This window comes from Pollicipes pollicipes, unplaced genomic scaffold (assembly GCF_011947565.3).
Source record: "Pollicipes pollicipes isolate AB1234 unplaced genomic scaffold, Ppol_2.1 Scaffold_4881;HRSCAF=5763_pilon_pilon_pilon, whole genome shotgun sequence".
Taxonomy (NCBI): Eukaryota; Metazoa; Arthropoda; class Thecostraca; order Pollicipedomorpha; family Pollicipedidae; genus Pollicipes; species Pollicipes pollicipes.
Window position 1 is genome coordinate 42,930,772 of NW_023596576.1, and position 26,175 is coordinate 42,956,946.

A 26,175-nucleotide genomic window follows, 5' to 3' on the forward strand; every position below is an offset into this window, starting at 1 on the left:
GACACCACACGGCTGGCCGCTCGGGCGGGCGCGGCGCCGCCACACGGCCGGTGGTGACTGCAGCTCTGGCGGCGGGCGTCAGCGGCCAGCTGGCAACAGCCGGCCACACACGAGCCCGGACCGCCGGCAGCAGCGGCCCTCAGACCTCAGATCGCCGCCAGTTGACTACGTCTCGTGCCGGCGTGTCTGTTGATGACGCGCCGCATCCTGCCCGGCATGACGGTGGCCGGTCTGCGCGGACGGAGGACCGGCTCCTCTCACCCGCTCACTCGACCCTATCCGTACTATGACGTCAACACTAGCACAAAGCCATCACATTGCCTAACTCTGGACGCGGATCGCCGGGGCACGTGTAAAATCCCGCCGGCCTTGTGGCATGCACATCCGCGCACCTGACCACGAATCCGACCTCGGAGCGCTCACCTCCATCTTGTTGTCGAGCACGACGCGCGGCTGAGGGTTGCCGCCCACCTGCACCTGGTTCATGAAGTTCTGGTGCGCCCGTTCCAGGATCGAGCACTGCAGACTCGTCATGGCTCGGTAGCGTTTGTGCAACGCCTTCTGCGTCTCCCACACCACACCGGAGCTGCAACGGAGCCAGAAGGTGTCTCAATGATTTGTACGTCAACCATGCGCACAAGTCCGCAATATTGTACCATACATCGCCAAATCGTATACATAGGGCTGCAGGACGCTAAGCTCGACGAATGCATAAGATGCTAAACAAGTATGGTCGAAACACAAAGCCTTATGCTAAGATCTCCACGGCAATCATACTATTTGAGTGGCGTCTAGCAAGCTAACCAGCCAGTTGAGCCGACCAGAAAGTCGGAGGGTTGAGTGACGTGCTTCCTGCTCGCCAGCAGACCCACCTGGTGATGCCCATGTACATGACGTCCGTCTGCGAGACGTTGTTGACCAGCGAGAGCCCCACGCCCTCGATGCTGACGGTGATCTCCTGATCGATCCTCTCCAGCTCCACTGCGGGCCGGCCGGCGCGGCGTCAGTGCGAGAGTCGGTCCCCGGCGCGGTCCGCGCGTCGCCGCGCGCACGCACGCACGCACGCACGCACGCACGCACGCACTCGGATCCGGCTGTCGGGACCTTTTGATTGAGCCGTCCATGTCTAATGCAGCCATGAGTGTAGTATCGTGCATCGGATGATGGGAGCGCTTGAACGATGAGATCATGTCAATTAATAGTCGTGATGATGGTATATGAACGATTGATAACTATTGATTAGATTGCATTCTCATTTTTTGGCATCGTCTGTCCGTCACCGGAAATGTTCGGCCTTCCATGAACTAAAGACTTTTCAGATTTGCTTTTGTGAAACCTTGTGAGAGACCTTATATCCTTGTGTATATCATAATATCCTTATATCCCTGACCTTATATCAACTTGGGAGACTCGAAACCGCGAAACAACAAGTTTTCTCACACAACACACACACACGCACGCACGCACGCACGCACGCATGCACGCACGCACGCACGCACGTACGCACGCACACACACACACACACACACACACACACACACACACACACACACAGCACGCGGCTGGCAGCTCCAGACAGGAACAGGCGCTGGCGCTGAGCCATCCGCCCAGCTTCGGTACAGGCTTTCCAGCTGCGGTGACCGACACACTAATATCAATCACGGTCCAGATCGTGCGGCAATGGCTCAGAAGTCATGCTCGCCACGAGTAACACGGAAAGTGCTAACTGCTGGACAGATCCAAACAAAGCGAGCCTCAGCGGTCTGACAGACATTGCATGCGCTGACAGCAGTAAGACAACGAAAGTAAAGGAAAATGCGCAACGATGAGACGACGGAACCTGCGTGAAGAATGCGGCAGTGAAAACCACTGAGGCTGTGAAACGACGACACTGCGCGGAACCGAGCGACCTGCCACCAAATCTGGGAGCACCAGCCTGCAGCTGACGTCCGGCACAGCTGACGCCTAGGCTTCAGCTGGTGACACACAACAGTCCCGGGCCCCCGCGCGCGGTCGTACCGGCGTTGTGCGCCTGCGTGGCGACGACCACGTCCGTCGTGAACATCAGCGTGCGCTGCATGCCGTCCAGGAAGCTGACCCAGTACAGCAGGTTGCCGTCCTTGCCCTCAAACTGGCCGATGCCATCCTGCGGGGCGCAGAGCGGCGTCAGCGGACGCTACGCTGGGACGCTGCGCTGGGACGCTGCGCTGGGACGCTGCGCTGGCACGCGCTGGCACGCTGGCAGCCTGCCCCCCCCCCCCCCCCCCCCGCCACGTGTGCCGAGCGACGAGGGTGGAGCGGTGCGCAGCAGAACGTCCTGTCCGATGGGGACGGGGGAGTCGCGGGCTGAGCACAGGGACTTCAATCGAAACAGCAGCCACGCGGCCAACCCAAGCAAGCCACGCCAAGTAGCAGTGGAAGTAAAGGTGCGCGTGGGTGCATCCCGCAACAAAAAAAAAAAAACGGTTTGTCCAGGCAACCACAGCTGATGTCGATCTGCTGACGCTGATGTGGATATCAGCTGATCAGCAGCTGATGTCAGTTGATCATCAGATCTGTATCTGCCCTGCCCGACGCCTCTGATACGTTGGCAGCCATCCGAAGCGGAGTGTCCGTGACCGGCGGCTGGCTGCGGCGGCCGACACCGGCCCCGGCTCCGGCGCGCGCCGCCCGCCCTCACCTTGACCAGCGTGTCGAGCCGCTCCTTGACCTTGCCGCAGCTCCAGGAGAGCTGCCGCTCGCTGGCCGGCCGCTGCCACGTGTACAGCCGCACCTCTCCTGGCTTCAGCACGCTGAGGGGGTCGCCACACGTGACTGTCAGCGGCCGACCGGGTACCACAGGGCCGACCGGTCGGAGGACGCAGCGGGCGTACGCTCGGTCGCAGCAGGCGCGCGCCACAGCTGCAGACTACCGTCAGATGGTGCTCCGGCAAACGACACAGCATCGCAACAGGGCCGAGCTCGAATGACTTGATGACGTAGTTGCCAGTTCAGTTTCGAATGGTTATGATATTTGGCTTTTCACATCACGGTATTTTTTGTTTTTGCCTACGAACCTGCAAACCGAGCAAACCTCCGACAATAGTCGAGGCTAGCCGGATGCTCTGCACCGTGTCCAGTGCTGACGACGGTTGGGTATTCCGGCTTACTTGGCGCGTGCGTTAGGCGATGTCATGACGTTCGCAAGCAGTGAATATTGACCCCGGCAAGATCAAAGTACCAGCACAGCAGTCCTGCCATTGCCCACGGACGAACGCCCATCGTCGGCGCCAGCTTCAGCCATCAAACACGGCCGCAGATGTCCCATGCACCCCGCATGACGAGGACGGCTGGGCCGATGACAGCTGGCGGTGCATGCTTACTGACAACGTCACGAGAGCGCTTACGGGACAGAAGCGCGTCCATCCCAGAGCCGTCTCCCGACGCCGAAACGAGCCGCCGACACGGGAGCCGCACGCCCATCGACCGATGGACGGCCGCAGCGCGGGGAGACCGAGACAGAGAAGCACATACCACCCCAGAAGCGTCGACACGGAAGAGAAACAAAAGAGCAGAGCGGCACGCCATGACGGCCAAACATCCCGCACCACCGAACCCGAGTCAGGAGTCACGGATGGGAGCAGGGTGCGGATGACGAGGGCATAGAGGCGTGTCCCACCGAACCCGAGTCAGGAGTCACGGATGGGAGCAGGGTGCGGACGACGAGGGCAGAGAGGCACGTCCCGCGCCGACGCTCCGACCCGGAGCCAGCACGGCGAAGCAGACCACCGCGGCCGCCCTGGACTCCACCAGCGGCAGGACCGCCGCACACGTGGCGACCCAGGCGGAGCACGACACACGAAGACGCCGGTCCGCGTCCGGCCCCGGGCGCCCAGACACGCGCCGCGGCCGCCCCTCCGCCAGCTACCGCTCGTCGGGGTGAGCCGCGCCGGCCAGCGCCATCCGGTGTCGCATCCGCTCCACTTCTCGCCCGATCAGCGACCCGGTGCGGACGGCCGTCGCCGCCACCTTCCACCGTCCGGTCCCGCTCTGCCGGCCGGCGTCGGGGGCGCCCTCGCCGGCGCCGGCGACGCTGGCGAGCGTCGGTCAGTGCGGCGTCCCGGCGGGGCGGGCGGGACCGACGCCCGCTGCAGCCGTGTCGCCGCGCGCGGCTCCCACGATTCAGCGCGTTGAGTGCTAGCCGGGCCGCGAGCGTGGTCCAAGACACTACCGTGGCCCGCATTGCCGCTTACCCGCAGGCGATGCTCGCCCGCATTGTGAGAGAACCGCAACCGAGCATATCAAGCGAGACGCCCGGCCGGTTCGAGAACGAAGCCATCCCTGCGCGCAACGATTACGCGTTTGCAAGCTGGCCAAAGCGGCGTCGAACAGACAGACACTGAGCTGTCTGATATCATACACGATACCCGAAAAGGGACAACATAGATCGACTGACCCAGTGCGATCCTCCCGAGTTTCCCGCACCACTTGATGCTGGCCCCCCCCCCCCTTCTCTACCCCCGCCCACGCACCGTTGCCGGAGGCTGCTCACCTGTGCGGCTCGAAGCGTTTCTGGTGGTAGGCGACCTCCTCGTTGTCGGTGTTGTTGATGAGGCGGACGGCGGCCATGCCGTCGACGTAGTCGTCCAGAGTGATGATGGTGGAGGCCTCGGACACCTGCACGCTCATGCTGATGCCACCGTACTGCGACGGCGGACGGACACGGCTCATCAGGCGACCGAAAACCGAGACGGCACCTCCGGCCAGCAGAGATACGACTCAATCACGACACACGGGGAACGAGAGGTGACGCATGTCCGAGACAGCGGTCCGGTGATGGGGAGGCTGCCGACACGGGGGCCGTATAGCATACGCCGCATCCGTTTGTTTCGGACGTCTGTCGACACAAATATGTGCCTCTTCACCTCCACACACAATGCTATGCCAGCCGCCAGCGCCATTATCCCCAGACCGACCTCATTTCGCCCGACCGGAGAGCGAGTCACTCACAGTGTTGCTCAGGTGGAGCAGGCAAGTGTTGGTGCTCTTGTAGGAGAAGTACGTGGTCTCCTCGCTGGTGTCGGCCACGCGGCAGCGCAGCTCCTTCGCCCTGTCGCGCGGCCAGAACGGCTGCGACGTGTCTGCGGCGGCAGGCCAGCACGCTCAGCGTCTGCTGACGGCTGCAGCTGAACGGCTCGCAGCGCTCTGGGCGAGGCTAAGGAAGGATAGCTGGACGGCTGCGCTACGTCGCTGGTAAGAAAATAAAAGGTGATGACTCTTATTGGCGGCGATGCTTTTTCGTTTTTTCTTGCGCCCAATACAAGTACCTACTTGTCACCCAGGCACGAGAATAACGCGCAGCCCAGCTTTGATCCCGACTTGCAGTTCTCGGTGAGTCTAATAGACATGTTCGGCCACAAAAGATGGCAACTTCTATCACATTCGCACGGCGACCGCCACAGCAGAACACGACCGGGCACACACTCAGCGGCTGTGACATGCCATCCACACCCCAGAGCAGCACCGCATCTTCACGGCCCTCCGACTCCACCACGGCGACCACCCCGGCGCGGCTCATCGCACCACCCGCCCAGCCCCGCCGCGGGAGGAGAGGGGATACTGACTGGCGGGCACGGTGATCCAATCCTCCTCGGGCGCCGGCTCGTGCACCTGGATGGCGAACGGCGCGCTGTTGGCCAGCACCACGCTCGGCAGCAGGTACACCTGGCGCGTCAGGCCCGACTGGCTCAGCTGGATCTGGACGCTGATCTGCCGGGCATGCGCGGGGCGGCGTCAGCGCGCGGTCCCCGTCCGGGAGTGCCGCGGCCACAACAGCGACACGGACGACACCGGCGGACGGCGCCAGAGCGCAGCCAGTCCCTGTACCCGGCCGCCGACCCGCTGCCCCCTCCCCCCCCTCACGGCAAAGACACGAGCACAGGCGCGAAAGAGCAACAAGGGGCGCCCAGGCCTCCTGACGGTAGTCGCCTGCACCCATCTTACCCCGTATGACGCTGCACACACACAGCGCCGTCCCGAGGGGCCTCACGCGGCCCGATCCCGACGGCGCCTGCGCCTGCGTCAGGAGCGTACACTCAGCTGGGTGCGGCCCCGAGCGCGCGCGTTGGCCGACCGGCGCCAGAAGGAGGCCGACGAGATGCTGCGCAACCGGCCGGACGACGCCCGGGAGTGCGCACTGGCCGCCGAGCGGCGGGACAGCGCCGACGACGGGCCCGGCCGCTGCCGGCGACGGCGAGGGCGGCACGGGCGGCACCGGTCAGGACAGGCCGCACGAGGACGCCGGTCACGTGGGTCAGGTGGAGCACGTCAGGTCAGGCTAGGCGAGGCCAGGGCAGACAACCGGGCGCACCGGGATGAGCTGTGTGAGGCCAGGACAGAAGCTCACAAGCCGCCGGTGCACTGGCACGGAGAGGACAGGAACGGCCAGCGGGCCGCGAGAGCCGGGACCGGTGGTGGCTGACTCACCTCACAGCCCCAGCCGTGGCTGGCGCTGGCGGTCCACTCACCCCGTAGTCCCAGTTGTGGGTGGCGCAGGTGACGGTGCCGCCGCTGCCAACCGTGTCCAGGGAGAACTTGTCCGACCACTCGGAGTCCTCCACGCGCACCGCCGCCTTCTTCTTGGAGAAGAACGAGCTCGGCTTGAAGGAGAACAGCACCGGCTCCAGGAAGGTCTCCGGGTGGTAGATCAGGTTGGATGTTTCGTTGACAGACTGCGGGCACGCGCCGACACGCACCGGTTACGGCCGTACTGGGAGGAGAGGCGGCACGCGCCCCTGACCGGCCTACCGACCGGCGGCGCCGCCGAGTGTACCGCCGTCAGTGCCACATTTTCACACCGACATGCCCTTTTTCAAACTTGGCCTTAGCTGCTTTGTTAACCCGTGCGTTTTGCGCACGACGAGTATGTAGGGTCTAGCCAGCGGACGTCAAACAGACATCTGTGTCCAATCAAATCATGTCCTATATTGGCAAGGGTTCATGAAGTCAGTCACCATGCAAGCACGCTTGCAACGCTGATCTGTCTTCTGCTTTGCATTCCTTCGCTACACACCCCTTCGTATTTCCCCATTAAACAACATTGATGGGCGACTGCGACTACGTTTAACCACGCGCCGGCTACATCACGTTCCGAGCGGTTCGCATAATACGACGCCAGGTGCTCTTACGTCAGAAGCATGTGAGCAAGGGTATATAGAACTGAAACCATATAGAAAAATAGCTGTGCGTATAGTATGTGCTTGCGTCTTTCTTCTAGCCTCCGTGGTGGGAGGGAGAGAACAGCTAACTGCGGGTGTGACAACGAGGCCAGCCAGGCCACCGGCGCTTGAAGCGGAGATAGGCAGTTTGGATTATTCAGCCACGTAAACGCTCATAAATAATGCACGAATAAGCATTTGTGAACACGCGGAATCACGCGAATTGGCACAACAAAGGCGGAGCAAAAAATAAAAAAAGCAACCAAGGGCCACGTATGGCAATAATACGCACTCATGTTCCGATCCACGTCACAAATCTGAGTCTGAGATAATATTTGTGGTCCATGACCAGCGAAGCGCAACCGAAGAACGATGTTCAATTAAAAAATGCACTGATACAAGTGCAGTTACTGGGTCCTCCCGCAGGCAAGGCGGGCGTAGTGAACTTACAGGCATAAATTTCAACATTTATAAAATCCCAGCACCTCTTCTTGGCCGAGACTCTTCAGTTTCCGGGCATTTCAGAACTAGAGACACAAACTAAAAATACCCCTCTGCTTCATAGTGCACGATTCAGGATGCTACCAGACTATCATAGTACACGCCAGGTTCTCTTTCTGCTTACACATTTGAGCCCGAAAAAGAAATAAGCCGAGTTCACATCTGCAGAATCGACGGTACCATCACCGACCACGCACGTAAATCTAAACCCGCCACCGAACATTCTATGAGCTTACCAAAATGACGCAGTCATGCCACCTACTCGCATGCGTGATATGAACGTCAACGGATGTAACCACCTCTATAACACCGACGAAAGAAAACACCAAACCGGCGTGCACATTCGGAATACCAGCGTGCCCACAGCCCGAACATCATACGAGCCCCGCACCACCGAACGAATGGAACCAAACCGACCCCGCCCCCGCGTCCGGCCTCACACTCGTCACGGGGAGGCGGCCGTCCGGCGCCCCCCACTTACGTGTACCTCATCGAGACAATTCTGAAAACAGCACACAGGCCACCGTCAGAGGGCTCGTACCACGGAGCTGCGGGGCTGGGCGGGGGGTCGCGGCGCGCCACAGCACAACACATCTAGCAAGAGGTCGGCGTTACTTGGCATTGCGGCCAGCAGGGCCGGGTACGGCCGCCACTTGAGCAGGTGCGACCGCGTCACCTGGATCACAGCGGCGGCGCCGTCAGAACAGCGGCGCGCTCGCGTCGGCCGCTCTCTCCCGGCCCGGCCCGCGCCTGCCGCCCGAGAGCCGGCCTCCTCGGCTCGGCCCTCTGCTCCCGCCTGAAGGCTGCCCTCCTGCGGCCCGGTTCTCGGCTCCCGCCTGAAGGCTGCCCTCCTGCGGCCCGGTTCTCGGCTCTCGCCCGGGGGGCGGGCCGCAGCAGGCGCGTGTGGTGGGGGCGTCCAAAGGTGTGGGCGCGAAAAGGGACAGTGTATGTGTGTGTCGGGGGGCTGGGGTTAACAGATACGTACACCTCAGGAGTTCGATGATTCACCGATGACGCTGTGACATGGCGGACCTTCGGCGTTCTTCAGGCACTTGATCGTCATCAGCGGGGCCCATCCGTGTGCGACAAGACCAAGGACCCATCGGTGCGCGAAAAGCCCAACTTTACCGCTCTCTGCCTGTCTGCCATTTAGGGTGACGAGAGCAAGCCGTGGCGTCGTGGCCAGGTAACGCCTGGTCCTGCCCTCACCAGATTCTGATCGACAAACGGGGCGCGGATGGGCACAAAATGACTATCGTAGCCGGCTCGTCCTAACACTCAAACCGTCCCCATCTCCATCAAAGCGGGGCACGGTCCACTATGCATGACGAACTTGCAGGCTCCGCCGCGAGCGAGGCCGTGTGACCTCTCTAATCTCAATCTCAATCTCTAATCTCTCGCACCTCTCTAATCTCAATGAACGTGACGTGCGAAGTGGAACTCACGGACCGAAACCAATTTGTCTCAGATGGTAAAACAACTCAACATATCTTAATACAAGTTGTGTCAGCAATGATACGAATGACGATGAGCCAACGATTAGGGCCAGCCAAGTCCTGCTGGCATACGGAAAGGAAAACCGGTCACAAACATTCGTCCACTTCCATAACTTATAATCATGCCTTAAAATGTGAAGAGCATTCAAAGGCATTGCAAAACTTTTAAGGGAGGTCAAACGAGGAATATTACTGACATTGACACTTGAAGTCTATTAGTTTCAGCCCAAACAAGTCATTCTCGTCAAATAAATGCTTGCGCCGGGAAGCTTGGCAGTGGAATACAAAACAACAAACATCGGTACGACTTTTGAAAACCTTGCAATTTGTCAGCCCCCAAAACAAGACTGCCCCGGGTAGTAGGCGGCCGCCAGACCACCACGCCGCCGCCGGGGTGCCTCGGCAGCCTCCGATGCCTGGACAGCCGGCTCTGGCGTTCCGTGGCCGCCGGCCTGATGTGATCAGCCGGGACGCCACACACCACACACCGCCGCTGCTGTCGCCGCCGGCGCCGGCACGGACAGCTCACGGTCAGGCACGCGCGGGTCAGTCGGCGCGTCGGGACGGACGGGGTGGCGGGACGGACTGGGGCTGCTGACCAGCAGGCGGGGGCCCGCCTCGAGCCGACTCACCGGCGCCTCTCGTGGCCGCACCACCGACAGGGAGGAGGCCCACCTCTGCGAACGGCCGGCCGTGAGCGGACCCGCCCCGACCGACGGACCACTGCCGCAGCCGCCCCGCAGCGGCAGCCTCGCACATGCAGGCCGGTAACAGGCCACACGCCGCTGACGAACGGCCTTGCAAATACTGAAGTGGCGCTCATGATTCATAGCGGAGCAAAACAATAAGGAACAAAATTACGAGCTAATTTGGGCATTCACGAGCAGACCATGCTTATCTACAAGATGTGAGCATAACAGTTGAGTAAATTATTCACAGAAGCTGCGTTAATTCTGCTACCTGCATGGATTTTAAAGCCCCCGGTTCTGTCTTCGTAACTTGACGCTGTTTGCTATGACGCTGGAATTCATTGGCAGCATTAGGGGCTTTTCACGTTCAGCCATCTCACACATCCATCGACGAGAAATGTACCGTGAAATCACCTCCAATGAATCTTATGTCTTCACCAAAATAAAAGGGATGCTGTCATGGCCGGCTGCCACAGACAAACCGCTGAAGGTCGGAACATTTCCGCACAATAACGAACACCAATCAAAAGCACGAGGGTAACCACCGGCGACGCTCGATCTCCCCAGCCGCGGTCACTACTCCCGGCTGACCAAACACGGGCGACGTCTCCCAGAAGCGGCACCGAAGCGTGCCGCGCGTCCTCAGCGTCCAGCGGCATGTCAGGCCGACGCTGGCCCCCCATCCGCCGTCCTCACAGCTCACCTTGTAGGTGAGCATCTTGCCGGTGCGGTTGATCATCCAGAAGGGGGCGTAGAGCGACATCAGCTGCGAGCCGCACACGGTGCGCGTGTGCATGCCCAGGCTGAGGTCGGTCTGGTAGTCTCCGTCGGCCGACAGGAACGTCCACACCGTCAGCTCGTCCGGCTCGGCCTCCAGCTGCTTGCTGCACGACCAGCGCCGGTCCAGGTAGCTGAGCAGCTGAGGGAGGGGGAGGGGGAGGTGCCAGTGCGTTGTCGGCTCTGGTCATCTGCACCCACTCGCTCCTGTGCCAGGAAGACGGCCAGGTTATGAGCCAGCTAGAAGGCGGTGGCGCACGGCGTCTGCCCACCTCGGCACATCGGTCAGATCCAGACATCTCACCACCACACAGGCACGCCTCGCAGGCCTTCAGGCCGACGGCGCAACGGCAGCGCCACCCCCACCCCTCCCCTGTCACCCTAGCGGTCCAACCCTGATAACCGCGCCCCTCCTGACCCGGCACCGGCGCAGTGGGCCGGCGCCGCGCCCTGTCAGCAGCGAGCCCAGGCGTCGCGTCTGACCGGGACCGCTGCTCCGCCGCCCGGCAGACCAGCGCACCCCCGCCCGGCCCGTCTTCAGCCTCTCCCCGCGCGGCGCGTCTGACCGGGAGCGCTGCTCCACCGCCCGGCTGACCAGCGCACCCCCGCCCGGCCTGTCTTCAGCCTCTTCCCGCGCGGCGCCCGCTAGCCGGCGGCCCGCGCCACCCCGCCGCTAACCTGGAGCGCGACCCGGTCGCCGGTCTGCGCCGTCGGCATCTGACACGAGCCGCCCGGCTCCAGCGTGACCGGCTCCAGGTCACCGGGCCGCAGGTAGGTCAGCGCCACCGGCAGCAGGTTGCTGAGCACGGCCGGCGGCCGCAGGTGCACCCGGTACGTCCGGCTGGCCAGCGTCTTGGCGCGCGACGTCTCGAACAGCACCGGCTTCATCTCGCCGTGACACTGCCGGCGGACGGGTCGGCGGTCAGCGCGGAGGTCGGGCCGTCGGGCCGCGGTGCGGCGTTCGGACCGCGTGGCCCGACCCGGCGGAGAGTCAGACCTTTGGCCGGCCGGCTGTCACCCCCGGCACCGAGCGACAGTCCAGCGCACCAGCGGCAGATGACGGAAAGACTACGTGATGACACGTATAAGACTATTCGCACGGACTGATCTGTAGTGTTCCGCTTGCAAGAGTACCGAAGCCAAGAAAATTCAACGTAAACGACGGCTGGTAGTCAGTGCGTGGCCCTTCCCCTCTCCCACCCGGCGTCGCGCCACTGACCAGCATGCAGAAGGGCTGGCCGGGCTGGCCGCTCTTGCTGTCGCACTTGAGCGTCATCGTCAGGTCGGGGTTCTTCTGCAGGTCACGCCAGACAAACGGCAGCAGGGACACCGTGTACCTGCGGCGGACCGACCGACATCGTCACCGTCCACTGGGAGGCGCCGGCAGGGTGCAGCGAGCCCAGAGGAGCCCTCAGTGGTGTGGGCAAGCGAACTTGGCCCACCCCAGCTTGTGCCCTCCGTCCTCACCACCTCTTCTCCCGGCCATTTCTGCCGCCTGTGCTCTGGCGCCGCCTCAGCCGGCCGACAGTCTGCCCCGCTCAGTCGCCCCGCCGCTGCCCGGCGACCCCCGCTCACCCGTCCACGCCGAAGAAGAGCTCGGCTGTGCTGCTGTAGACGGCCGAGAGCGGCAGCGGCAGCATGCCGTCCGGCTCGGCCACGCCCACACACTGCAGCTCGTTGCCGCCGCTGTTCATGTAGTACACCTTGACGGGCACGCTCTGGTGGTTCTCCACCTGGCGGTGCGGGGCGGAGGCGGTGTCGCGTGGGTTCGGCTCAGAACGGCCGCGGACCACGCTCTGACGGCGAGCGTCCTCACAAGCCAACACAGAGCACGGCGGACACACGAGAACGGAACTGTGCTCAGGGATCATCTTTTTAATATGGAAAAGCAGATTTCTGATGAGATGTAGGCTCTCACGAGGCAAACCTGCAGCTTCAAGAGATACTTCTAGAGATACTTGAGAGATACTTCTAGAGATACTTCAAGAGATACTTGGCTTCGATATTCAACCCTGGGAGACTTTTAAAACATATGTTTCATAGTTTGTGAGACACGTCATAAAACAAACAATAGGGCAACTTTATCGGACTCAATAGCTTCTGCGTCCTGAAAAGTGAGTTTTCTTACCGGGCTAAAGTACTACCTTCCCTGATCGGCAAAAACTTACCCGTCATTCTTTATGCCGTCTACGAGGTAGCTGGCGAACAGAGTCCAATGAGCCACGTATAATCTGCCTTATCCCTAGCCAGCGACGCCATTACTCTTCTGATACCTGAGTTCAGCTACGACCACAGTACACATTTCCGCCTGCCCACCACATACACTGCTGCGCGCCTGGCTGGTCCCGCCCGACGCCAGACCCGGCCAGGACCGGGCCACCGTCTGCCGCCCCACCTGTACACAGCTGCGCAGCGTCACGATCTTGGAGTCAAAGTGGGCGCGTATGTCGGCGACCAGGCCGCACTCGGCGCCGTCCGGCCGCCGCCGCGCCACCCGGAAGAAGCGGCTCTCAGCCCGCGTCACGGGAACGTCGGCGCTCCAGCCCAGGGACGGCACCTGGGGACGGGGCAGGGGATCTCAGTCACGTGCTGACACTCCAGCCCAGGGACGGCACCTGGGGACGGGGCAGGTGATCTCAGTAAGGTGCTGACATTCCAGCCCAGGGACGGCACCTGGAGACGGGGCAGGGGATTTCAGTAAGGTGCTGACACTCCAGCCCAGGGACGGCACCTGGGGACGGGGCAGGAGATGTCAGTAACGTGCTGACACTCCAGCCCAGGGACGGTTCCTGAGGAGGGGGGGGGGGGGGCAAGAGATGTCAGTAACGTGCTGACATTCCAGCCCAGGGACGGTTCCTGAGGAGGGGGGCAGGAGATGTCTGTAACGTGCTGATATTCTAGCCCAGGGACGGTTCCTGAGGAGGGGGGCAAGAGATGTCCGTAACGTGCTGACACCCCAGCCCAGGGACGGTTCCTGAGGAGGGGGGCAAGAGATGCCCGTAACGTGCTGACACTCCAGCCCAGGGACGGCACCTGGGGACGGGGCAGGAGATGTCAGTAACGTGATGACACTCCAGCCCAGGGACGGCACCTGGAGACGGGGCAGGGGATCTCAGTAACGTGCTGACACTCCAGCCCAGGGACGGACCTGGAGACTGGGCAGGAGATGACCCAGGGAGGCGCGAGTGCGGCCGCCTGTGTGACCGCCGACAGGGCCAGCTCGGGGAGCGGTGGCGGCGCACACGGCAGCTGGCTCACCTTGATGTGGATGGTTCTGTTCGAGTCCAGCGCTGTCGACGTGCCCGGCCGCTGCAGCGAGGACAGGTCACGCGCCATCAGCGGTACTTCAGCGCCCTGCTCCAGCACCACCTCCTCGATGTCGGAGCCGTGAACCTGCAACCAACAGGCGTTGTGGTTATCAATGGCTACCGATCTCACCGTAAAACTGTATTTTTAGCTGAAATGCGAAGACGGATTTTAAAGATAATCGCCATAAGTAGAGCATTACGAATCGCAGAAAGAACTGGAAAGCATCAGTAACTTGCCTTCTCTTCTGCGTACTTAACTGACTTATAGGCTTTATAAACATGTGTAGAGCTGATGCAAAACAAATACGTCGTTAATAAGAAAATGGACGTTATGCTGTCTGCCATTCATTGGGCAAATCTCGAACGAACAAATCTTGGACGTTAGTGTGTTGGGCATCCATAACATAAGCCCGGCGATCCCAGTCCGAAGTATGCGGGGTCACCGAGCAGCCACGATCGTCCACATAACTGACGAGATTCCGTGCAGCACAGACCGCACAGACACACGCGCGACAAGGAACTTGGCATCATTGCAAAAGACCACCGTCGACGAATATGACGGGCCTCTTTCGTCACAAATGCACGGTGGTGATCCAGTGATCTTTGACACGCAAGAGAATGGTGACACGGCAGAGTCAATGAGACATGGAAACTGCCTGTGTCTAGTGTCATCATCCATCTCCACGGTGGAAGCATTATCAGGTACCTCCCTGTGTCACAGCCCGAATAAGAAACCTTCCCAGTCAGTGCCACATCTTTCCAATGGAAAACATCCTGGCATCGCAGGCCAAATCATACAGTTGCTGAACGATGGTTTTTACAAAGCGTTAACGTCCAACACGTGGGTGGGTAGCGTCCGGAGAAATGGTGCCGGCACACAATAAGCGCCCATCACACTGGCTGGGCGGCAGCCACCTCGATCGTAGCCGCTGCCGTGTGCCCCTGTCCCCTCTCGACCGGTGCCGATCACTGCGTACCGTCCCGTGTACCCCTGTCTCCTCCCGACCGGTGCGGTAACTGCGTACCGTCCCGTGTACCCCTGTCCCCTCCCGACCGGTGCGGGTAAACTGCGTACCGTCCCTGTACCCCTGTCCCCTCCCGACCGGTGCGGATAACTGCGTACCGTGTTCCGTGTGCCCCTGTCCCCTCCCGACGGTGCCGATCACACACGTACGTCCCGTGTACCCCTGTCCCCTCCGACCGGTGCGGATCACGTACCGTCCGTGTACCCCTGTCCCCTCCCGACGGTTGCGAGTAACTGCGTACCGTCCCGTGTACCCCTGTCCCCTCCCGACCGGTGCGGATAACTGCGTACCGTGTTCCGTGTACCCCTGTCCCCTCCCGACCGGTGCGGATAACTGCGTACCGTGTTCCGTGTGCCCCTGTCCCCTCCCGACCGGTGCCGATCACCACGTACCGTCCCGTGTACCCCTGTCCCCTCCCGACCGGTGCCGATCACTGCGTACCGTCCCGTGTACCCCTGTCCCCTCCCGACCGGTGCCGATCACTGCGTACCGTCCCGTGTACCCCTGTCCCCTCCCGACCGGTGCCGATCACTGCGTACCGTGTTCCGTGTACCCCTGTCCCCTCCCGACCGGTGCGGATCACCACGTACCGTCCCGTGTACCCCTGTCCCCTCCCGACCGGTGCGGATAACTGCGTACCGTGTTCCGTGTACCCCTGTCCCCTCCCGACCGGTGCGGATCACCACGTGCCGTCCTGTGTACTCCGCCACCGGACCCCCGTGTCCTTCAGCATCGCCGAGGCCCGCTGACCGTGTACTCGGAGCCGGTGGCCACCACGGCCTGCTGCTCCAGCCGGTTGCGGATCAGGAAGTGGGCATCCGTCTCGTCGGCGACGGGCGGCGTCAGCTCCAGCGCGCCGCCCAGCGACTCCTGCAGCGACGTCAGCACGTCCAGGCACGTCCTGGTCACCGTCATCTCCAGCGGGTCCTGCCGGCGCCGGCGGCCTTCGTCAGAGGTCAGGCACAGACAGCAGGGCGTCATGCTCTCCAGTGAGGTCCGCTCAAGGAACCAATGACCCTGCACACTGTCGCTGGAGCCCAGCGCTAACGGCCGCGAGCACGGTTAGCAACCAACGATAAAACAACGGTCCGTTACATGACCGATGATGATGCAGTTTTACATGGCCACTGAAGTCCGCCGTCAGCAACGCAGTTACTGACAAGGCTTACAACCGATAATTAATTATGCAGACTGAACTACAGGACTTAACCAAGGACTTAACAGTAAAACTTAGCATCTCGCCGACCGTCGCGGCAGAACTGAGTCCGCGCGAAAAGTGGGGTGGAAGTTCAGCAATTACTACGACCACGCGACAAGGTGACGTCAGTGGCCTGTCATGACTGACTCGGCGGCAGGATAGCCCCACACCCCTCACGTGGTGTGAGGTGCCACCCCGTCCACCGTGCGCGGCGCGTGCAGTCACTGCCGGGCACGGGCCAGCCGATTTTGCTCCTGGGGCGGCCACCATCAGCAGCGGACACCGGGCCCCGGCCCAGCCGTACAGCAGCGGACACCGGGCCCCGGCTCACCGTCAGCAGCGGACACCGGGCCCCGGCCCACCGTCAGCAGCGGACACCGGGCCCCGGCTCACCGTTAGGAGCGGACACCGCGCCCGAGCCGACCCACCTTAGTGCTGACAGTCACACTCATGACGGGCGGCAGGAAGTTGACGGAGTCGGCCCCGCTCTCCGAAGCTGGGGACAGCGGCGACGCCACGTCCAGCACGTCGTCGTTTTTCTCCACCTGCCGGGCGGCCGGGCGTCAGCCGACGCAATGCAGCTCCAGTACACAGCTGGGTACGGCACAAGTCCGATGTACGGGTTCAGTACACAGCTGGGTACGGCACAAGTCCGATGTACGGGTCCAGTACATGGCGGGGTACGGCACAAGTCCGATGTACAGGTCAGTGCACAGCTGGGTACGGCACAAGTCCGATGTACGGGTCCAGTACATGGCGGGGTACGGCACACGTCCGATGTGCGGGTCCAGCACATGGCGGGGTACGGCACAAGCCCGATGTACGGGTCCAGTACACAGCTGGGTACGGCACAAGTCCGATGTACGGGTCCAGTACATGGCGGGACACGGCACAAGTCCGATGTGCGGGTCTGGTGCATAGCTGGGTACGGCACAAGGCTGATGTACGGGTCCAGTACACGGCTGGGTACGGCACAAGTCCGATGCACAGCTGGGTACGGCGCAGTTTCGATGCACGGGTCCAGTACAGGGTGAGGTACAGCGCATGTCCGTACACAGCTGGGTACGGCACAGGTTCGATGGAAAGTTCGGTACGGCACAGGCGTCACATCAGCTGCGACACAGGTCGGCACGTGACGCTCGGTGACCTCTGCAGATTGGCACTGAGCGGCGAAGTCACCAGACACTGGCGTGTCGTGCTGCCGGGGACACCTCCGACAGGATGGCATCATCTCGAGAGCTGCCAGCGCCGGGAGAACTCGTCTCCCGGAGTCGCTGGCTGACGTGCCGCACCGCCTGCTCTGAATGCCGCTGGCAAATGGCGAAACACGGGGGCAAGCCCGACTACGTTGCATTATCACGAGCACATGATGATGAGGCTGTCCCACCCAGTGGAGCGGGACCCAATACTCACGGTCCGTGCTCTGGAGACCCTGCTCTGGAGACAATGGTGTCCCCAATGGCGGTAAGTGTCGTACAGTTAGGGGAGGGGGGAGAGGCAACCAGCCGACGTGGCTCTAGTCGTCCAATGATTTCTAAGTAGGTAGCTCGTGGGGTGGCAAGTGTTCAATAATTCAACACACTGAGCTTTGGAGTTGAAATCCCGTCAGATGTTTTAACCGCCCTAAACGCACACAGCCTGCTCAGACACCCGCAAGGCAATGCCGTGCCGCCTCCACACGTGCGCTAGGAATCACCGCGGAGTCGCGACTTACATTGCAGCCAGACCCATTAGCCCGTTGGATTTTCTATGCATACAAGCTGCACACAGGGCATTATACCACGTACATCGCCATCGTAGTTTCAAAACAAAATGCAGATCATGCTAGGGTCCATAACGTGTTAGCAATCATTACCGAAGTAGCTAGACTGCACAATTCGATGAATTATTAAATAGGAAAACACAACAAGAGGCTTGATGCATGCTGCGTTTGCGTGGTTAACACCACTATAGCAGTGCGCCTGAGCCACTTGGAAACATTTTGCGGTGGAAAACTTCCACGCTCGTCCAATTTCTACCTGCGTACAAAGCTGCTTCCCCACGTTCACAACGCCCTGGGTGGATTTTTAAGATTCAATCCGAGCCTTTGATTGTACGAAATTATGGGGCCAGCCCCACGATAAGGCCAAACAGGGCCTTTTGTGTGGGGCCTGAGTGAATGTCTGGGCCAACGACACGACCTGGCGGCGGAAGCGTGCCGTAATGTTCGGCGCGGTCCGTCCCAGCCTCTGACGTCCCTTAACCTTCAGCGCGGTGGATGCCACCGGCCGCAGGCCATCTCAGTCAGGGGCACACAGCGAGCGTCTAAAGCGACTCGAGCTCACCCCGCCACGGATGAGTGAGCTCGATCCACACGCTCCAACCAGCTGGACTGCACGTGACGGACAATCCACGCGCCAAGAGCGGACCAGCTTTCCCACGGTCCGTCTGCGCTCCGGCTCACCTTCATGTGCAGCTCCCAGGGCGAGAAGGAGACCATGCCCGACTCGCGGCGTTCCACGCACTCGATGATCGGCTCCCACGCGGCCAGCCGGCTGTTGTAATACGCCAGCTCCAGCGTCAGCGACGACTCGGCCAGCAGCTGGCGGCAGCGGAGGCACGTCAGCACGGCGCCGGACCAGCGGCCAGCGGCCGCGACACGTCAGCGCCGGGAGCGAGCGGCAGCGGGTGCAGCGTGCCTGGCCCGACGCACCCGCTCGGCTGGGCCGAACGCGTCGCTGCCACCCCGGCGCGGCTCACCTTGGAGCTCCAGTCCTTGACCTGGGCCTCGAACGCCGCGTCCAGCAGCACGAGCGGCACGTTCCGGGCGCCGACCACCTGCTCGACGGTGACGCTGAGCGAGCGCGCCTTGAAGATGAGCTCCTCCTCCTGACGGACGCCGCCGCTGGCAGCGGGCAGCGCCGGCACCGGAACCTCCTCGCACATCTCCTCCCCAACCTCTGCACGCACAGCCGGGCGGCACGGATAGAGAGCGAGCGGGACCACGTGCTCCAGGGCAGGTACCACCAACATCGCCAGAGGCAGCGATATAACACACATTAGTAAAAGTGTAGGCAAGCTGTATACGCATCACAATCACATCATACAAATAACAAAATCGTAGTAATACAATTATCTCATTTGAAGGCGTCCACAATGAACACATATCTAATAGCCCCGTCCGTTCTTTGTGCTGAGGCAAGGCTCTGTTATGCTAGGACAGGGGTCAAGACGTCTGTTCCCTATGCCAGGGCCCGGCCCCTTGTGCCTTCACCGTCCATCGTGCCATACGACCAAACCGTGATTACGCACCTGGAGAAGGCGGGAAAAACGCGATTGCACCCGCCCAAGCGCATAAGAGCATGATGAGCTAGTACGAGCGGGAAGCTCTGGGTGCGACAGTTAACACTACGCAGATATCACGGGAACCCGACTGTCGGTGCTGTCGCTCCCTAGCTTCCCCGAAGCCCTATCAAATATGTCCGCCGTATGACTGCGGTTAGCATGATGACAGTCAAGTTCAGATATGATCAAGAGGCCTGCGCTTTAACGTAAATTAATGTTTTTAGATGTTTTTTAGATGCATTTTTCAGCATATGTACGCCTGCCAAATGCTATGAGCGAGAGAGTAAAACTCGTTATTAAAAGATATGTGGGACTGGACATTCTCAACCAAACAACCAAAGGACTGTCCCACGAGACCAAGTCCCACACCAGCTGGGTGGCCATCTCCTGACCCAGGATCACGCGGCGACAGCTGACCCCACATCGGCAGGCACGCGGGGTTGTACAAGTACCACAATTCCGTAATAAGTTGATCGCAGTATAAGGAAAGCTCGCATTTCTATCACGCGTGGTTTCCTGAAGCACTGTAATATGCAACATGTAATATGTAATATGCAACTCAGCGCCCCTACTTCTAGATCACATTTTGGGTGAAGGCCCACAATAGGAGCGGAGCCCGTCGCGACAGATAACGCCGTGGTGGGTAACACCTTGCGCTGTTGTTCGATCACAAACAACGGTGTTCGACGCCTTCCCGTCTCACCCCCACAAACCGCACCCCAGCTTGCCCGCTCCTAACAGCCGTCCGTCACATCCCGCGTCATGGTCACATCACGACGGCCGGTGACATGCGCAGACACTGCCCGTCACCGACCGTAGCCGAGCAGCGCCAGAGCCTGGCGGCGGCGACGGTCAGGATGGTGACCGGTGGGGTACGGGCCGACTGTGAGCGCCGGCCGCACGAGCCGGCCACCTGCGCCCGGCTGGCCGAAGCGGCGGGCCGCTGCGCCGCCGCGTGCCGCTCACCCGTCTGCATGAACCAGAAGTCGAGGGTGCGCAGCTGGTGTGTGTCCCAGAGGCTGCCCCAGCTGGGCGGGCCGGCCGCCGGCGCCTCGGCGCGCACGCTGGAGCCCGTCAGGCCCGAGCTGATGGACGTCAGCAGGTGGATGGCCGCTGCGGGAGGAGCCGGAGCGTTACAGCCGCGCAGGTGACGTCCCGCCGCTGCCCGCGCGCGGGGCGCTGCCACAACACCGTTTGCGACACAGGGCCGGACATGTTACCCGAGAGGCACGGCACGAGAGGCTGCGACCCTGACATCCAAGAACACGGGGTGAAGCCAGGCTACCGCTCGGAGACGCGGGCTTTCACCACGCCAGCGCCAGTGATACCCGTCAGGTCTGCGTCGCGTTGCCGTCCGGGGATAAGGAACTTCGTCAAACCGCTCCAAACGAGGTGTGGTTACACTGGTTCTCGGAGCCGCTGGCTGCTGGCACGCTTCCGCTCGGCATCACGCGGTATCCGTCACCATGGCGCTCCCGCACGAGCGTCACATCAACGCTCAGAAGCACGAGCGCCGGCACACTAGCGCTCAGAACGACACGGCACCGCCTCCATGGTGCCCGGAGACGCAGTGCGCACTGCATGCTGATGGTGCGCGACGACTTCAGACAAAGCAAAAATCCCGTCGACTGCACCATGTGCGAGGTCTGTGTGATAACGAGCATGCGGCAGTCTGGGAGCGCCGGGGTTCACGGTGTTTCGGCCACACAAATGCTGGGTGAGCGGTCGGTGTCGGAGCGCGGAGCGAAAACCCCTGACCCGACCACGGTCGCATGGAACAGTCCCAAGCCAACCATCCCCGGCAGGATGCTGCGCTGATACAATCACCTTCGGTCCGCTCGAACCCCAGCCCGGTCCTCACCATGAAGCCGCCGCACGCATTCCCCGCAGACGACATTGTGCATAGAGCCCACAAGCGTTCGTAGTCAAGCGATCTAGACCACCTCCGCGCCCAACAACCCGTGCCGCCCACACCGCCAGCACCGGGCAGGGCATCACGACGGCACGGATGCGTGCAGGCCGGAGCACTGGGCGCCCGCTGGTACGCCACCCGCCGTTCCGCGCCGTCTTCCGTGTCGGGAGGCGCGTTTGTCCCGCCGCCGGTCACCGACGTCCCAAGCGTCAGTGAGGCTTCGCCGCCGCCCAGACAGCCTGGCTGCGGGGTCGGGACGGGACGGGACGGGACGGGATCGGACGGGACGGGACGGGATCGGACGGGACGGGACGGGATCGGGACGGGACGGGACGGGACGGGATCGGACGGGATCGGACGGGATCGGATCGGACCGGACCGGATCGGATCGGTCTGGACCGGATCGGATCGGTCTGGACCGGATCGGATCGGTCTGGATCGGATCCGATTGGATCCGTCCGGATCTGATCGGATAGGATCGGAATGGATCGGATCGGATCAGATCGGATCAGATCAGATCTCATCGGATCGGATCGGATACGATCGGATTGGATCGGATCGGATCGGATAAGATCGGATTGGATCGGATCGGATCAGATAGGATTGGATCGGATCGGAGAGCGTCAGATGCGCCCACCGCGTGTGCTGCGCGGCGCCGCTCACCTGCGTTGACATGCAGCTTGACATCGGTGACCTCCACCTGCAGCCGTGTGCCGCGGCCCTCAGTGATGCTGCCAATCACCGACACCGAGAACGGGCTGACGATCTGCAGCACGGGAGACCGCCGGCCGTCAGCCGTCACGCTCTCGCCTCAGGGGAGACAACGCCGGCCTCACCTCACAGACGTAACCGACGGCACCGGTGAGATGACGCCCCACCTACTCCACAAACGCACAGGAGGGCGCACGCGAGACGCCAACGTTCCATTGCACAGCGCAAAAAGGAAGTCAGCCTCTGGTGTTAGCATAAGAGCCAATGGGAATCAGGAACTAAAGCCACATGTCTGCGAAAAAACAGCGAAGTAAATTCCGATCTATGTCTCGTTTGCATACAACATCTGGCAAAAATCAGAGGTCAGCATTGGAAAGCATGTACAGGACCGTCTTCTAATACTGAACCACTACAGCGCATGTAAACGACGCTACCTCACGCGACCGTCAGGCTCAAATCAGCTCCGGCGCGCCAGTGTTGCGCGACGTATGAGCCGCGCGCTCCACTCCCCCTCTGTCCCTACCCCTCCCCGCATCGGCCACTCGCGAGATTCCATACGGCGTCGTGGGCCGAGCCAGCCGCAGCGGGCCTCTGTCTACGATGTGCCGTGAGCGCGGACACAGAGTGGCGCGCCCAACCCTCGGCCTCAGCGTCACACACAGCGCAGACGCTCTCCCAGCAGGCCCGGCTGGCGTAGTCATGGGACAGCGACCGATGCGGCCCGCGGTGGGCCGCGCGCCGCCGCCCAGTCCGCTGCTCGGCGGTGGCCAACGAGCTCGGTGCAGGGTCAGCGGGGTCGAGGCAGGGTCAGAGAGGTCGGAGCGGGGCCAGCGCCGTCCCGGGTCGCGGGGCGTCATGGCCGGGGAACGGCTCGGCCACGCTTGCTGCTCACCTCGTTCATGGTCTTCTCGCGCTGCTCCGGGCTGTAGACGCAGGTGAACAGCTGGACCCGGCTGATGTCACCCATGATGTTGGTCTTCTCGGCCGTCTGCTGCACCTTCAGACGAACCTCGTTCTGCCGGGGAGCGTAGGCCGGGTCAGCCGCGGTCTCGCGCGGGTATGGCGCTTGGACACCGCCAGATCAGACCAAGGCTGATCATGAGACGGAGCGATCGGCCGTAACGAGCTAGGCTTCTGCGCGATGAATCGTGTCGCCTCGACGTCTCCCGGATGTGCTCCAGTATTTCCCCAATACCCTTGTCACGCCCATAGATTTACGCCAAATGTTACCGGGGTTGGTATTTTGGAGCGGAGCAGACTCGTCAGTGGTGCTACGGGCTTGGTCGTCGCCTCATTAGCGTGTGCGGCGGCTATCAGGCTTGCCTGCCAGTGCGGCTGCCCCGCTCAGTGCCGACACCCTTTGGCCCACACCCGCTGAGCAGCATCGGCGGAACAGGCTCCGCTCCGGGGTCTGTCCCGGCTCCACCGGCTCGCTGCGCACGCCCAGCGCCGGCCGGCGGCGCCACTCACGTCGAACACCACGGCGCGCGTGTTGATGTCCTTGAGGTCCTCGACGAGCGCGACGTCGGGCCGCTCGACCGTCAGCTGGAGAGTCAGCCGGCCGCTGGCCGGCGCGCTGGCTGCCGGCCGCGGCGGCTCCAGCGTGGTGGGCCGCTGCGGCTTCCCGCCGGCCCTGCGGAGCGTGCCGACCCCGGTCAGGGCTCAGGGGCCCCGGTCGGAGCTCAGAGGGCTTGGGTCGGAGCTCAGAGGCTCCGGTCGGAGCGTACCGGCCCCGGTCCGGGCTCAGAGGCCCCGATCAGAGCCCAGAGACCCCGGTCAGGACTCAGAGGCCCCGGTCGGAGCTCCGAGACCCCGGTCGGAGCGTAGAGGCCCCAGTCGGAGCGCAGAGACCCCGGTCGGAGCGCAGAGGCCCCAGTCAGGGCTCAGATGTCCCGGCCAGGGCTCAGTGGCCCTGGTCGGAGCTCAGAGGGCTCGGGTCGGAGTTCAGAGGGCACGATCGGAGCTCAGAGGATCAGGTCAGAGCGGCGTCAGTTCGCCACGACACCTGACGCCTCCGTGAGTCAGTCGTATCATTGGAGCTTTATGGCGCATTCAACTGTTAAAGCTATAAGGCGTCGCCTGCCTCTCACCCTGGCAGGAAGGGAGAGACCTGGCACCGCGGAGAACCAAACCCCGTACCTCTGGTCTTCCAGACGCGCAGTGGTTAACGCAGGCGCGTCAACCACCACATTATTGGCACCCTCACACGCCTGACACCCCAACAGCGGTCAGTGCGGGCCGGCCGCTCAAGGCAGAGGGCGAGCGCGCCTAGCCCGACCAATCCTCCATCGGATCAGTAAGCCTCAACCCTGCACCCCACGCCCTCCCACCTGACCAACAGGCGCAAACCCGTCTGCCGCACCCGAGCGTCAGAGAGCAGAGCAGCGCGGGACCGAGCGCCCGCCGGCGTCGTCAGCGGACTTCACCCCGAGAGGACGAAGGGGGAGGGCACCGATGGTGGCGTCTCCGGCCGAAACTCACGGCTTGGACGCCGAAGGCGGCGGTTTCTTGGGCGCCTCCGGCATGTTCTTGGTGAAGAACTCCATCAGCAACATCAGGTACGGCAGGAACAGGATCAGCGACACGCTCGATACCCTGACCTCGACTGAAAGAGACGCGGGTGAATGTTCACTGGCCACGCTCGGGCAATCAGTCAGATCCAGCTGAGGTCTAGTTGGAAGCTTGGGTCCACTGCAAGACAGACGCTGAAGTAACCATGCCTGGCGTCATTAAGACATGCATCCAGATCTTGGAGTTCCAGCACCCTCAGCATTCTTGATGATACTGTAGCTACACAAGGGCGGTAAGCGACCTTTAGTATACCAGGGGGTGCTAATAATAGAAATTGTGGCAGCGTGACAAGGAACAAGCAGACGCAGGACGGATCCGACTGTTTGCTTATGTGTTATGTTTTACACCCTTTTCGTCCATCAGCACCCCCTGATGCATTCAAGATCGCTTACTGTCAATGCGTGTGCCTAGCTTCATCATCAGTGTTGAAGGCTGAAGAACTTCCAAAACTAGCCCCGAGATTTTTCAGCTAGCCAAATATTTTAACACGATATCCCAATTATCCAGCAGACCCTGGTGACAGCAGTATTCATATGGCGGGTATTTAAGGTACAAAGCTGCACACTGCCAGATGTATCACCAGTGCCGGGCAAGCCTGAGTCACCCCGCTAAACGGTGTCTCCAGGCGGGCACATAGTTGACACAAACACGTATGAACAGTATGTTATGCAGTATGTGGTCTAATTAGCGAAAGAATCTGAACGGCCATGAGCGAGGCAATGGTCAACAACTCACGAGTTTTGTCCTGGTTGGCCTTCTGACTGAACATGACGTTGATCATGCCGGCTGTGGGCTTGCCGACGCGCGTCACCTTCTCCATGAGGCGCGGGAAACATGTCTCCTTGTCTGCGGAGTGCAGGAAACGTCTCAATCAACACCACCAAACATCAAACATCAAACACGCGTGGGACACCGCCAAACCTCTCGTTTCACCACGTAAGGTCCAAACGCCACCGGATGATTCCACAAATAGTACCGTGCAGTCTTAACTCGGCACGCGGTGGACCCTTCCGGATCACGCCGTGCTGACAGCCCTGAGAGCAGCGCAGCACCCCGACGACGGGCCTGAGCCCGCCGGTCCGGTGCACGCCAGACAGCTGGCGACATTAGCAGGGCTGCGCCGGCAGTCGTGTCAACAGAGTCGCATCTACACAGCTGTGCTGATGGCGCGGCGCTGACGGCGGGGCGCTGAAGGGGGGGGGGGGAGGGCTGAGGAGAGCGCTGAGGGGAGAGCTGAGGGGGAACGCTGAGGCGAGCACTGACAGCGGGCCGCTGAGGGGGCGCGCTGAGGTGCCGGCCGCCACTGACCGGGCCTAGTGTCCTGCAGCACGCAATCGCTGAGCGAGACGCGACACTCGACGGCGCCGTCCGACTCCATTCGCCCTGTCACCGCCAGCTGGTGCAGGCCGAACGTACCCAACGCCAGCTGCTCGTTCTTGCAGTCGACGCCGCTCTGGTGGCCACGGG

General features: G+C 61.8%; 1 protein-coding gene across 1 annotated transcript in view; it reads right to left on the bottom strand.

The window, feature by feature from the left end:
- The window catches only part of LOC119100416 (vacuolar protein sorting-associated protein 13), a 37,758-nt gene that overhangs the window by 11,107 nt on the left and 476 nt on the right, over positions 1 to 26,175 (bottom strand). Inside the window, exons 2-27 of the mRNA XM_037223514.1 lie at positions 26,017 to 26,161; positions 25,444 to 25,554; positions 24,619 to 24,742; positions 23,608 to 23,770; positions 23,030 to 23,152; positions 22,090 to 22,192; positions 20,481 to 20,627; positions 18,930 to 19,129; positions 18,634 to 18,771; positions 16,619 to 16,735; positions 15,743 to 15,919; positions 13,918 to 14,052; positions 13,055 to 13,216; positions 12,235 to 12,392; positions 11,879 to 11,996; positions 11,338 to 11,559; positions 10,586 to 10,801; positions 8,179 to 8,199; positions 6,507 to 6,710; positions 5,604 to 5,748; positions 4,990 to 5,120; positions 4,532 to 4,683; positions 2,681 to 2,792; positions 2,020 to 2,146; positions 873 to 981; positions 424 to 586 (exon numbers count right to left, since the gene is read on the bottom strand). Of these exons, the coding sequence (XP_037079409.1) occupies positions 424 to 586; positions 873 to 981; positions 2,020 to 2,146; positions 2,681 to 2,792; positions 4,532 to 4,683; positions 4,990 to 5,120; positions 5,604 to 5,748; positions 6,507 to 6,710; positions 8,179 to 8,199; positions 10,586 to 10,801; positions 11,338 to 11,559; positions 11,879 to 11,996; positions 12,235 to 12,392; positions 13,055 to 13,216; positions 13,918 to 14,052; positions 15,743 to 15,919; positions 16,619 to 16,735; positions 18,634 to 18,771; positions 18,930 to 19,129; positions 20,481 to 20,627; positions 22,090 to 22,192; positions 23,030 to 23,152; positions 23,608 to 23,770; positions 24,619 to 24,742; positions 25,444 to 25,554; positions 26,017 to 26,086 (3,648 nt within the window). The 5' untranslated portion in view covers positions 26,087 to 26,161. The remainder of the gene's footprint in view (positions 1 to 423; positions 587 to 872; positions 982 to 2,019; positions 2,147 to 2,680; positions 2,793 to 4,531; positions 4,684 to 4,989; positions 5,121 to 5,603; positions 5,749 to 6,506; positions 6,711 to 8,178; positions 8,200 to 10,585; positions 10,802 to 11,337; positions 11,560 to 11,878; positions 11,997 to 12,234; positions 12,393 to 13,054; positions 13,217 to 13,917; positions 14,053 to 15,742; positions 15,920 to 16,618; positions 16,736 to 18,633; positions 18,772 to 18,929; positions 19,130 to 20,480; positions 20,628 to 22,089; positions 22,193 to 23,029; positions 23,153 to 23,607; positions 23,771 to 24,618; positions 24,743 to 25,443; positions 25,555 to 26,016; positions 26,162 to 26,175) is intronic.